Source organism: Bufo gargarizans, chromosome 6, assembly GCF_014858855.1.
Source record: "Bufo gargarizans isolate SCDJY-AF-19 chromosome 6, ASM1485885v1, whole genome shotgun sequence".
NCBI lineage: Eukaryota > Metazoa > Chordata > Amphibia > Anura > Bufonidae > Bufo > Bufo gargarizans.
In genome coordinates, this window is record NC_058085.1 from 104,789,139 (window position 1) to 104,803,493 (window position 14,355).

At 42.6% G+C, this 14,355-nt stretch overlaps 1 protein-coding gene across 1 annotated transcript; it reads left to right on the forward strand.

Annotated features, from left to right (window-relative positions):
* Positions 1-6,321: 6,321 nt before the first annotated feature.
* On the forward strand, positions 6,322-14,147 carry LOC122942003. The gene is made up of 4 exons (XM_044299497.1): positions 6,322-6,498; positions 7,255-8,231; positions 12,359-12,717; positions 14,143-14,147. The coding sequence occupies exons 1-4, from the start codon at positions 6,322-6,324 to the stop codon at positions 14,145-14,147; spliced, it is 1,518 nt and encodes a 505-aa protein (XP_044155432.1).
* Positions 14,148-14,355: the final 208 nt, after the last annotated feature.

A 14,355-nucleotide genomic window follows, 5' to 3' on the forward strand; every position in this document is an offset into this window, starting at 1 on the left:
TGCATGTAGCCTCAATGTAGACATCTCCTGCTCAAATGCTGACCATTAGCTGACCATGCTGTTTTACTTTGGTCAAGGTTACAGAAGAAGTTTCTGTCATTTGCATACCTCCCAACCGTCCTGAATCTGACGGGACAGTCCCGGATTTCAGTGGCTGTCCTGGTGTGGGGGAGGTATGTCCCGCTTTCTGGCAGCTGTCTCTGCGTCCATAGGAAGCAGAGACAGTTGCCTGTATTATGATGAAGCAGAGAGCATGCATCGGCTCCCTGCTTCATCATCCCTCCCTCCTGCCGACTCTCCACACCTCTGGTCTGTGCGGGGGGCGGGACCGTCCAGGAAGTCAGCCTCGGCTCCACCTCCTTCACGGACTAGAGCAGCCGATGTCCTGCTGCTGCTGGGAAGAAGGTAAGTATGTGGTGTTTATTTTTTTTACATTCTGTGAGGGGCACAATGTGGTTATATTATTGGGTGGCACAATGTGGTTATATTACTGGGTGGCACAATGTGGGCATATTACTGGGTGGCACAATGTGGGCATATTACTTGGGCACAGCTGGGCATTTTACTGGGGGCACATAACTGGGCATATTACTGGGGGTACAGCTGGGCATAATTCTATGAAGGAGGCACAATATGGGCAAAAAAATACTGTGCGGTAGCATGAAGGGGGAATAATTACTATGGGGGGCATTAAGGGGACTGGGTGGGATTAGGTGTATAGTTATGTTTTGGGCGGAGTTAGGGGCGTGGCCTAGTGTGAAAAATTTAAAAATGTTCTGTGGCGCACAATGTGTCCCTATTTCTTCATTTACAAAGTTGGAAGGTATGCATTTGTCATATCACTAGTTGCTCCAGGGTCTATACACCATGCATGTTTTGATGTACTTGAATTAATAATAAAAGCAGCTTCAGTACTTGGAGTGTTACTTTCTTCACTGACAGCCCTTTTAACTCTTTGGTGATCACCTTGCCTTTTAAGCTGTTTCGTTCTAGCTTTCCAAACTCTACAATCAGCTTTCAGATGACCTGTTTTCTAGCACACAAAACACTGATGTGTCCCCTGTAGATGAGCTTTGCTTGTGACTAGATCCTGTGTCTTTAATGCAGATTTAGCTCTGTGATTGTTAATTTCATTTTCTGATTTTCTCTTGTACATCATCTACAAACTTCCCTTTAACATACTCTAGAGTGAGCTCGTTATCTTGACATGCATCTAGTGCGGTCACAAGTGTGCCATAACGTTCTGAAGGACCACTGAGTAACAGTGCGGTGACATGGAAGTAGTTTTATTTCTTCTCCAATACCTCAGTTGGCGCTCTACAATTTCTAAGGTATTTTTTATGTAATCCCGAATATTCTGGCCCTTGCTTAGCTTACACTGGTACAGTTTTCTCATTAAATAGAGCTTGTTGCTGAGATTCATCCTTTCATGCACTTTTTGTAGCTTCTCCCTCATCTCTTTTGCAGTTTCATATTGATATATGTGCACATATCTGATCATCATCTATACTGATGGAGATAGTGCTCTGTGCTTTCTGATCCTTCTCTGGCCAATCCTCTGGTAGCGGGTCTGGTTTACATTCTTGCATCTTCATTAAAAATTTCCAGGAATGGTAGTTATGGTTAGTCAGGACTGGCACCAGGGGCGTTTTTAGGGTCTCAAAGGATCCGGAGCCCAATCCCCAATGAATATGGCCCAGTTCTCTAAGGCTACTTTCACATTAGTGGCAGCCTTCTCTGGCAGGCTGTTCCAGCGGAGGAACAGCTTGCTGGATCCATGCTACTACTAGTGCACCATGCCGTCGAAATTCCGCTCAGGCCCCATTCACTATAATGGGGATGGGCCAGTGGTCTGGCCGCAGCATGGCTACTGCTAATGTGAAAATAGCCTGTCGACCCTCCCCGCGCACACTTCATTTTACTGTACTCGCTATACAGCAGCACTTACCTATCACATCCAGGGCCTCCCTGGTGATGTCTCCTCTGATGTAGATCTTCTCTGTCATCATCTTCTCCATTTGGTGCAGACAACTTCTTTCAGCTGCACCTCGTCTCTGCAGAGTGTGACACATGGACATCTTAGGTTCCTCACATTTCTATCATCATATCCCACCCTGTAGTCCCCACAGTGTTATCCTGCTGCTCGCTGTGCTCCCCAATACCCTAAATACTCTCCTAAAGAAAAATGAGTGCTGTACAGATAGCCCCCCCATAGTAATACTGATCCTCGTAGTCCTATCAATAGTAATTCCCTTCTAGAGTGTCCTGATTAGTAATACTGCCCCCTACAGTGCCCCCAATGGTGATAATGCTCCCCAAGAGTGCCTCCATTAGTAGAAGAGCCCTCCTTTATTAATAATGCTCTTACAGACCCCTCAGTAGTAATAAGGCCACCCATAGTGCTCTTAGTAGAAATAAGACCCTCCTATAAAGCCTTCAGTCGTAATAATAAGGCCTAATGTCCCCTGCTCTCCCCTGCAGTGCCCCCTGTAGTTATATTCCTCCTCTTAGTGTCCTCACAAATTATAATTCCTCAGCCCCTCCACCATACAGTCCCATGTAAATAACACTATTTCCCTCCCTCCGCCATAGAGTCCCATGTAAATAACATCACACCATTTCTCTAGCCCCCTCCAATATACAGTCCCATGTAAATAACATCACTTCCCCCCCTTCAGCCCCTCCAATATACAGTCCCATGTAAATACCATCCATCTCTGTCTATAGCCCCCTCAAATATACAGTCCCATGTAAATAACATCACTTCAGGGGCGTAAGTACCATAGCGGCAGACCATGCGACTGCTATGGGGCCCAGGGCAAGAGGGGGCCCAGTTGGGATTATCCCCTCTCCTACTGGGGGTGAAAACTTAGTCTGGACTCTCCTATCTAAAGCAGGGATCAGCAACCTTTGGCACTCCAGCTGTTGTGAAACTACAACTCCAAGCATGCTCCTTCCACTTGTGTGGGAGTTTAGAGAACAGCCAAGCAAGTGTGCGTGATGGGAGATGTAGTTTCACAAACACCTGGAGTGCACGAGGTTGTTGACCCCTGATCTAAAGGAAGAAGTTTTAGTAAATAAGGCAGTGAAAAAAATTGCCCAAGGGTCATTGAAAAGGGTTTAGGCAGAAACCCCTCTGTCCTGTGTGGGGGGCCTGGTGGTTTGATCCTTGCTATGGGGCCTTTACTTCCCTATGTACGCCACTGCATCACTTCCCTCCCTTTAGCCCCTCCAATATACAGTCCCATGTAAATAACATCATCCACTCCCCAGCCGCCTCCAACATGCAGTCCCATGTAAACAACATCACCCACTCAACATTCAGTCCCATGTAAATAACATCACTCCCTCCCCCAGCCACTAACAATATACAGTCCCATGTAAATAACATAACTCCCTCAAACAGCTGCCTTCAACATGGAGTCCCATGTAAATAACATCACCCCCTCAACATACAGTCCTGTGTAAATAACACCACGCCGTCTCCAGCCTCCTCCAACATAGAGCTTCATGTAAATAACATCGTCCCCCTCCCCAGCCTCCTCCAACATACAGTCTTATATAAATAACATTACTCCCTCCCACAGCTGCCATCAATATTCAGTCTCATGTAAATAACATCACCCCCTCCCCAGCCTCCTCCATCATACAGTCCCATGTAAATAACATCACTCCCTCCCACAGCCACCATCAATATACAGTCCCATATAAATAACATCACTCCCTCCCATAGTCACCATCAACATACAGTCCCATGTAAGGCTATTTTCACACTGGCGTTTCTGGGTCTGCTTGTGAGATCCGTTTCAGGGCTCTCACAAGCGGCCCAAAACAGATCAGTTCAGCCCCAATGCATTCTGAATGGATAAGGATCCATTCAGAATGCATCAGTTTAGCTCCGTTGCACCTCCATTCCGCTCTGGAGGTGGACACCAAAACGCTGCTTGCAGCGTTTTGGTGTCCGCCTGACGATGCAGAGCCAAACGGATCCGTCCTGACTTACAATGTAAGTGAATGGGGACGGATCAGTTTTTAGTGACACAATATGGTGCAATTGAAAACGGATCTGTCCCCTATTGACTTTGAATGTAAGTCAGGACGGATCCGTTTTGACTTAGACTTTTTTTTAAAATAAAAATGCAAACGGATCCGTTATTAACGGATACAAGCATTTGCATTATCGGTGCGGATCCGTCTGTGCAGATACAAGACGGATTCGCACTGAATGCAGGTGTGAAAGTAGCCTAAATAACATCACTCCCTCCCCCAGCCACCATCAATATACAGTCCTATGTAAATAACATCACTCCCTCCCACTTTGTCGGGCATATGTATATCTGCACATTAAGGTCTGACAATATTAGAACCAAAATGGAGATTCACATTCCCTTTAAGAGGCCAAACTTTCTGTTGGAATAAGCCAGAGAAGATCATGATGGTCACTGGCATACAATGTATATTGTTTTAAAAGTTATTGCCAACAGATGTGGTATCTTAAGAGAATGTAATGGGTCTCACATAAACTGTCTCAACTACCGGGGTCAAGAGAGGTTATTGCTTAAAAACACTGGTTTCTCTAAACATATCAGTCTGAGGAACAATGGGTGTTATATAGCTAAGCCAGATCTAATAAGAGACATCCATAAAACACATCTGGTGTGGAATGGGTATCTTTTCGTATATATATATATATATATATATATATATATATATATTCCTGTGTGCATTTATTTATCGTTTGAACTTGTTAATAATTCATATATAATAAGCAATATTAAGTATTATAACCAGACATTATTAATGTATCTTTTTGTATTGTATCTCATTGAGGGGATATAGCAAGTTGTTGTTTTCTTCTCTTAAGAAGGGTCTATTCAGAGGAGCTGAGGGTATTTCAAACATCATTATTCAAATAGCTGTGACAATTAGGTGTATACAAACCAGGGCAAAAGCTAGAAGTTTATGGTTCTCTTATCTGACCATAAATAAGATGGTCTGTTGACTGTCAAAATGGATCCATGGTGTCTGGGAAAGTGATCCTAAAGTGTCAGAAAGAATACCTCCTAATTGATTTAAGTTGGGAGAGACCAAAGGTTAAGAGGTATAATAAAGCCGGATATATATGTTAATTCTAAAAGTTGCTATATGATACAACAGTGCCATCAAGTGGTAGATGGGCAAAAGGAATGCCAATTAAATGACATCATCCCCATGATTACCATACGTAACACCCACCTTATCTAATTGGAAATCCCTAATCCAAGAGGGGATGGGCATAGATAAGGATGTGGATATCTAAACCAGTTTTTGGGGGAGAAAGAAAAAACTAACTTCACTTGAAAGATCACTTGAGACAAAGAGGACTTGAGCCAAACATCACTTGGAACTTCTTCAGGGAGAACACTTGGGAATTCATTCATCAGCATCACTTCACACGTCAGGAACGTACCTCAGGACGGGATAGATCTGAATCTTGGAAAGCTGGGTCCCTTCTAAAAGCTCTTTATCCCAAAGCAAGGGGTAATGTATAATCCATTTTATTTGCAGTAATTATAAATCGCTCCAATTGGCATATAGTTGAGACCCCATTATTAGTGGGTCAATAGTGTTAACATTAATTTTATGGGAAATTTTAATGAACGTGCACATCATTAGAATTCCTGTAATATTGTTATCAGAGTGGAATCTCTGATCTGATTTTTATTATCCGTAGTTAGGTCAACGGGCGTATTTATAAGGTGTCTCTTACTGCCATATTCTCTGATTGAGCATAAGGGATTTTCCACAGATTCATTTCTATTGTTTTTTTGTTGTTGTTGTTACATTATAATATTTTGATTACCAGTATATTAATCGGTAATAATTTGATAAAAGGAAGTAGTATTATATTGTACTTAAGTCAGCCTGTAAACGGTGGAGCACCATCTTATGGTCAATTTTGATATTATCTTTGTATTTGTATGCCATGTTTTCTGCTTGTATTTATAATAAATTATATTTTGTATAATTAATTGCACCCTGTTTCATTAGCTGCACAAATTAACTTTAGATCTCATCAATAAAAGAACTGGCGTTTATATGTCCGCCAATTAAATTTCCATTTTAATTTTTTTTATTTTTTTTTTATTTTTCATAAAAAAATCTGAAATCATAATTTTTATGATTTCATATTTTTATATATGATAAATACCCGACATATCTGGAGGTCCCACCGAGATTGATTGAGATATTTCTATAACCAATTTGTGCAATTAGTGAAAATATTCCTTAAACCTTATTGGCAAGTCAAATTGTTGTTGTTATTGATTATTGATCAGAATCATGAGTGTAACAAACAGCGACCCAGGTAATGGCCAGGTTTTAGCAGATAATCCATCTGACCCAGAAAAGATAATCTCTAAGGTTATCAATTATGTTTATTCCCGTTTGAAGTTAGATAAAAATATAGATGAATGGACTAATGAACTGCAAGCGAGAGCCTTTGAAGAACGTTATGATGTATGGAAGTTAGGTGGCATGGTTGATAGATACCTGACCTATATGGATTTGGCAAATGATAATACCAAGAGGGACCAACACCTCTTATGTGCATTGCCACCTGTTTTGTATGCATTGTTGGCAGTCAATACTCTTTCAAAAGCTAGGTATGAGTCTATAATGGGTACAAAAATATATGTATCCAAAATGGAATCAGAACTAAAATCCGCAGAAGCGAAGGTCAAAGACTTAGAATACAACCTTAGTCTCAGCCTTGATGCATACCAAAAGGCAAAAAGTGATTTAGAGGATTTATATCTCCAGTATTCCAGAATTAAACAGACAGATGAATCAGCCCATAATATAGTCAATGCTGAAAGGGATCCATCCAACACTGTGAGATCTCCTGACCCTCCATTTCTTACTCCCCAATATCCAGACATGTCATCACATGCTTTTACAGCAGACCCCATCCAAAACACTCAGCAACCTGAAAGTGTTGGCATGATTAAACGGGAGGCATTAACCCAATTAGGTCGGGCATTCCAAACTGTAACCACCTTACTAGGTGTTGATATCATGGAAGCCCCTAGAAGTGTCTCTCCTCATACTCCCCTGGATAGACATGTTAGGGTTAGGGTTAAATCACCTGTGCGATATAAGTCTCATGAAAGTTGTGAAAGCGCATGTGAGTCTGACGGTGATGTGGGGAAGCGTGTGACTTATTCCTTGCCACAGAATCACAGGCGACCAACATATGCTGAGGTGGTTTCTAGGAAGAAAAATTCCCAATATTCAGAAAAGGATCAGAGCTCCTCCAGCATAATTAAGTTTTTAAATAGTACAGTATCCAAGTTTTCCAAGAAAGGTTCGTCTCAGATAGCCAATCACTTAGAACTGTATGAATCCACTATGGATTCTTTAAAATTATTCTCTGATGCTGACCGGATTAGGTTCCTTCCATGGGCATTTGATGATAGATATCGTCATTACTTTACATCCTTTAAGGAGAGAGGAGTACAAGATTGGCCAAGTGTTTTGCATGAGGTTAAATTGGAATTCGGACCGTACCGAACCACTACTGCTGCAAAACGGGACATATATAGCCTTACGTGTAGACCCAATCAGAGTCCCCGTGAATTCCTCTCTGTCCTCAAAAATGCCTATGGGTTGGCATATAGATCCCCAAATTGGGAATCTGAAGAATTCAAGCAGTTATTCTATGATGCTATGCCAACCCAGATCAAACTTAACTTAGCCAGAGATCTGGATATTGATGCTCCCTTGGATAGGTTGGTGACGGCTGCCACCACGCTGTATAATATCAGTGAGTGCCATACAACAGGTGAGAGAAGGTTTAAAAATTCCCCAGAGCAAAAGGTAGCTGAAGCTAAGGTAAACCCTAACTTGGGATTTGAAAGCCAGCCACGAAGGTTCCCTCAGTCTACAGGACCTTCTCAACAAGCCCAGCAACAACAGGTAGGACCGCCCAAACAGACCAAACCCCAAAATAATAATGGATCAGAGGGGAATAATTCAGGTAATGGGAAGTCTAACTACCGTCCCTATTACAATAACATTCCCCAGGGATATAGGCCCTATAACAATCGAGTTTATCAGGGTTATAGACGTTGGGATAATAGGCCCAGACAACAGAGGGAAGATAGGCAGGAATCTTTGAATTCACCCAGGAGTAGGTCACCTACCAATAGCCAGGGTGCCCAACAAAGCCAAAATGTGCCCAAACCAAACAGGTTTGATCAGCTGGTAGAGCAAGTGGCCCAGCTGAGCAATATGGTAAATAAGTTGTCCCAGTTATCCCCAGAAAAACAGCCTAATCCTTTTTTAGGGGCAACTGCCGGTCCCAGCAATGTAACAGCATAAAGCAGATTGGGCCGGGTCAAAATCCAGGCCACTGTAAGGATATTAAATTGATTGTGGTAGAATCTGATGTGATTCCTAATTCTTTATTTCCTTGCAGTACCCCTGACCCTGAAATTAGGGCCAGGGGGGAAATGTCTAATATGTCATTTGTCTTGCAGTCTAATGATGTCAATTCAGTTGACCAGATGTCTGTTCCAGTGTATAATCACATCGTCCCAGCATCTAGCCATGAGCCAGCTGTGATTTGTGATGTCACACAGCTTGTCCCAAAGGGGGGGGCTAACGCTGCTCCTCCAGCTTGTCCTGGGAGACTCAGGAATGCAGAGGTCACGGAGCTGCAGAGAGGTCAACCTCTCAGACAGCAGATGGGTAAACATCCTAACTTTCTCTGTGATTTGTTGCAGGTGGATGGCCGATACTTTGTGGACATATATCTACAAAATGAACTTATCGGACCAATCAAAGGATTAATAGATACTGGATCACAAGCCACCATTTTATCTTACACCTATTTCAAACAAGTTTCAGATTTAACATCAAAGAAGCCACGATTAAGGTCATTTGATGGCTCTTTGATAAGTGTAGGTGGAAATGCCTTACAGGTAAAAGGAACATCCTGGTTGACATTTAAGATTGGCAAGAAGACAATTAGACATCCCACATTGATTGTGGATCTTCCATATGATCGGATGATCATAGGAATCGATTTATTAAAAAGATTAAGTCCCATAGTTGATTTCATTAATGAAGCAGTATGGACTCAGGTGAAGGCACCCATTGCCTATGAATACTCTTGCAACACACAAGCACAACGCAGTTGTCATGTGATTGAAGAGAAACCTAACTCTATTGAAGTGCATTTCAGGAACAATCAAATACCGGAGGTCACAATCCTGAAGAATGGTAAGCCCGAGGAAGATATCAATGGTGCTGCTCACACCATTACCATCCAGAGGGACAAAATCAAAAAGGTAACTCTGGATGATGATATATTAACCATTTCTCTTGAAAGGGGAAATCAAGAAGTCTTGGACCTGACCAGGCACATTCAATCGATGGTACGGATTGAAAAGGTCAATGACGGTTTATTGATTCCCATACAGGTAAACAATATAGCCCGGGTGAAATATGCCAAGTTGGATCTGAAATCCGAAGCGAGTTACATAAGCCTAGGACTTTTAAAACAGATTACCAATCCTAAAATGATTAAAAGTTCTTCTCCACAGGACCAATGGATTCATGATCTGGATGGAGATTTCCAGAGTCATAATGTTGTTGCAAGATGTGTTTTATCTATTTCCATAGGAAGTAAAACTACGGAGCACGTTTTCATCGTGATAAATGAACCACGGTATCAAATGTATATAGGTAATGACCTTCTGCACCGATTTGCCATACAGATTGACATGGTAAATAACACCTTATGGTCCAGATTGCCGGGAAACCCAGAGGGATTCCAGGATGAAGAACAAGCCTTACGATGGGGACAACAGATGCCCTATGCCGTAAGTATCATGGTTTCTGAGGAAGTTGAAATTCCTGAAGGATGCAAACCATTTCTTCTCCCCATTAAAGTAAAGAAGGGACAGAAGCTGAAGAACGCAGACGCGTTGATCTGTTTATCCAACAGAATGCAGCAACTCGGCCTAAAGGTAAAACCTACTCCACTGATAAACATCCATCAGGATCAGTTACACATGGTAATTCATAACATGGTTCCCCATAGCATATCCCTACAAAAGGACACCGTAATTGGTTTAGCTATGGATTCGGAATACTACACGTTTGGATTCCAAAATGATGTTATTGGAATAATTCCTGATGAATACCTGACAGAGGAACAAACAGTGGAACAACATTTTTCCTCAACCCCTGAGGGGTTATTTAACATACACTCTGTTTATCCTTTCAGCTCTGAAGAAGGTACATGCCACATCGAAGAGTCATCATTAGTTTTCAACCATGAGATCGATGAAAAAGAGTATGAATCATACCAGCAAGGAAAGGATAAGGTACGCTACACCCAGAATGATTTAACTAGTGAGCTTGAAGAAGCTTACGAGTTAAGTCAGCCTGAGATTTTCCCAGAATTTCAGGAGCGGGTGGAAGAACAAATCTCCATGGCTGATGCATGCTCCGACGAGTCGAAGCGTCAACGGCTAAAGGAGCTCTTCGTAGAGTTCCAGGAGATGTTTGCCAAGGATTCTTATGACTGTGGGGAAACAAACCTACACGTTACAAGAATCCAAACAGATCCCGATGCACCCCCTGTTTTTGTCAAACAATACCGACTTCCGCTGGCGGCTTACGAGTCACTATCGGAAATCGTCAAGAACTTGGAGGAAAGGGGTATCATCCGTCCAGTACACAGTTCATTCAATCATCCGATACTTGGAGTCCTCAAACCTAACGGTCAATTTCGTCTTTGCTCGGACCTAAGACAGTTGAACAAACGTGTTTATATGTCCGGATGGCCCGTGCCATATATTGACCAGAGTTTGGCACAAATACAAGGATCCAAAATCTTCACTGCCCTTGACTGTGCACAAGGATATTGGACGATTAAAGTGGATGAAAGGGATCAGTACAAACTGGCCTTTACATTTGGCAAACGACAGTATGCGTGGACCCGATTGCCCTTCGGGTACATAAATGCGGGCCATGAGTTTGCAGTGTTCATGCATAAGGCAATGCCTGATGCCGCTGAACGAGGTACCTTATCCTATGTGGATGACATCCTGATCAAAAGTACAACTTTTGAGGAACATATTCAGGAATTGAGGCATGTACTAACCCAGCTGAGGAAAGCAGGTGTAAAACTTTCTTTACAGAAGGCTCAATGGTGTCGGACCAAGGTTAATTTCCTAGGTCATGAAGTCACTGCGGATGGAATTAACCCACAGAAAAAGAAGGTGGAAGCAGTGACCAAGACAAAATCTCCTACAAATCTCAAGGAGTTGAGATCATTCCTGGGTATGATGAACTACTCACGTAAGTTCATAGATAATTATGCCGAAATTACAAAACCTCTTTTGCAGTTGCTAAAGAAAGGAGTAAAATGGGAATGGAGCGAGCGTCATGAGCAAGCTGTAACTGAACTCAAGGCCAAACTTATCCAGGCTCCATGCCTTGCTTATCCAGAAGGGGGAAAACCTTTCTTCGTGGAAACAGGTTTCACTGATAAAAGCATAAGTGCAGTTCTTTTCCAAAAACAGGAAAACCGAAACAAGATCATCGCCTATGCCAGCAAGTCCTTGTCACCAGTAGAGGTAAAGTTCAATAGCTGTGAAAAAGCATTATTGTCAACTGTATGGGCTTTGCAATATTTTAGGAGTTTTATCCAAGGCGAAAGGATCATTGTGGAGACCGCACACCAGCCGCTGCAATACTTGCAGAGTGATCGTATAAGAGATGGAAACTTGTCAAACAGCAGGATAACCGCCTGGACAATGTCCTTAATGGGATGGCCATTGGAGATCAGGTACAAACAAAATAATAAAAACCCAGTTGCTCAGGGATTAGCAGAACTCCATGACTGTACCAATACGGAACGTAAAGGTGAGACAACGGAAAATGATTTCCTGGAGGAACAATCATCATCACCATACAAATCTTATGAAGAGGAGTACTGCAAATCGTTACCATGTGTGTACGTAGACGGCTGTTCCTTCCATGCCGAGGAAGGATCTGAACGTACATTGGTTGCAGGTATTGGAGTCATGTGGAATAATACATTCCTAGATGTATCCGTTGGATACAAAATTGGTTCCAAAAGCAGCCAGGTTGCAGAACTTACTGCTGTGTACAAAGCCGTACAAATGGCTATCGAATATGATATTAAGGAGTTTGTAATCATCACAGATTCTGATTATGTTCGTAACAGCTTTGTGGAGTACTTTCCCGGATGGAAAAGATCCAACATGATGAGAAGTAATAACAAGCCAGTAAAGCATGGTAAGATGTTTTGTAAAATTGATGAGATGGTTACCGTCCACAGTCTTATCATTTATTGGAAGAAGGTAAGAGGTCATTCAAAGTATCCAGGCATGGATAAAGAGGGGAATGACCTAGCGGATTCCCTTGCCAAGCAAGCAGCCATTGACGGAGAAGTCTTTGATGTTGACGACCTCATGGGAACTATCCAAGTGGATGCTATGACAAGAAGTCAGGCCCAAAAGGGAGCTGAAGCCAATGTGGCACAGTGGGGCCAAGATTCCCCTAGTGAAGATCTCATTGCGAGCCAAAAGGGGGATCCGATTATTGGTCTCTTTTATAAGTACATTGAGGATCCACACAACTGTCCCATAACCACAGAAGACTGTAGGGATAAGGAGGAGTTACGGATTTTGATGAAAGGTAAGTCCCAATTCTCATTACAGGATGGATTACTGATAAGGACCTCGAAGAACGGTATCACACAATGGGTAGTACCTGCAGCATACCGAGGTCTGATGTTGCAACATGCACATGATGCCCCAACCGCTGGTCATCGAGGTGAGAAAATAACGTACGAGTTACTACGGGACTACGCTTACTGGCCACATATGTTACAAGATGTGCGAACATATTGTCACGGGTGTCTAATCTGCCCTCAATTCCAGCCACAAGGACCCACTCATCGGGCACCGCTGATGAAAAGGGGGATGTCCATGCCATGGTCAGACATCCAAATTGACTTCATTGGACCAGTAACAACCTCATCAAAAGGCAACAAGTATATGTTAACCATAACTTGTCTGTTCACCAAATGGGTGGAATGTTTGCCGTGCAAAACATGCAGTTCAAGCGTATGTGCATCTCTGCTCATTAACCACGTATTTTCTAGATTTGGTCTTCCCCAGCGCATTGAATCCGATCGTGGAAGTCACTTCACCAGTGAGGTGATGACAAAGATGTGGGAAATCCTGGGGGTAAAGAGGAAGCTACATATAGCTTATCGACCAGCCTCTAGTGGTGGAGTAGAACGTTACAACCAGTCCATTGTAAACATCCTGAAAAAGTTTGTCAATGAATCTGGTAAGGACTGGGATGTCAAGTTGCCTTTGGTGCTTATGGCCATCAGAGCCACCCCAAGCGCAGCAACTAAGCTTTCTCCCTTCGAGATGATCACGGGAAGGAAGATGGTGTTACCCCAGCATTTACTTTACAGAACAACGGACCATAACTTGATCAATGCTACAACATCGCATCAGTATGTGGAAAATTTACGCAAGCACCTTCAGCATGCTTTTGCGTTCGCACAGAAGAATATAGAGAAAGCCGCAATGAGTGCTAAGACATACTACGATCTGAAGACTACACAGAAGGAGTATCAAATTTCCGATCGGGTATATCTCTATAACTTCGCTCGGGATCAAGTGAAGGAGAGAAAATTCCTGCCTTCCTGGAAAGGTCCCTATGTCATCACTGACAAATTATCTCCAGTGGTCTACAAGATCAAAATCCCTAAGGGGGATGGGTTTATTGAAAAATGGGTGCACATTAATCAGCTACGTGTTTGTCACCCTAGTGCACGACTTCGAGAGATTGAAGGAGTTGGATGAAAAGAGGTGAAGAGACTTTACGGTTCCAGCTAAAGACGGAAATAAGGATTGGTATCGTATGAACTAAAAAGTGTTATCTGTTATTGAACATCTTTAACTCATACTAACCCATCCTCATGTATGTTTCCTCTGTAACAAAATGTCTCCTAACTCACCTCTGAAACCAGAACTTACTCTGTCCAAGAAAATAACTTATGCCAGTCGGAGGTATATGGTATTAGTAACTCTTTTCTTGCAGGATAAAGTTGAAAAGTGTATGTGCTCATATGTGTCATACAATATTTTAGGGGCGTAAGATGTCATCAAAGATGATTGCCATTATCTACGTCGTCCTGATCTTGGGGAAGAAGTTCCACGCTGAGCCGATTGCTGTGCCAGGTCCTTCGTCCGGAATCATGCTACAAGACACCGCGGGGTTCATATTGACGAACAAGAGGATATTATCCCAGAA

Coding starts and splice junctions, on each gene's coding strand:
- LOC122942003 (XM_044299497.1), top strand. CDS start 6,322: ATGAGTGTAACAAACAGCGACCCAGGTAATGGCCAGGTTTTAGCAGAT. Junction 6,499..7,254: donor CCTTTGAAGAACGTTATGAT/GTATGGAAGTTA, acceptor GTGGTTTCTAGG/AAGAAAAATTCCCAATATTC. Junction 8,232..12,358: donor AATGTGCCCAAACCAAACAG/GTTTGATCAGCT, acceptor TACCGTCCACAG/TCTTATCATTTATTGGAAGA.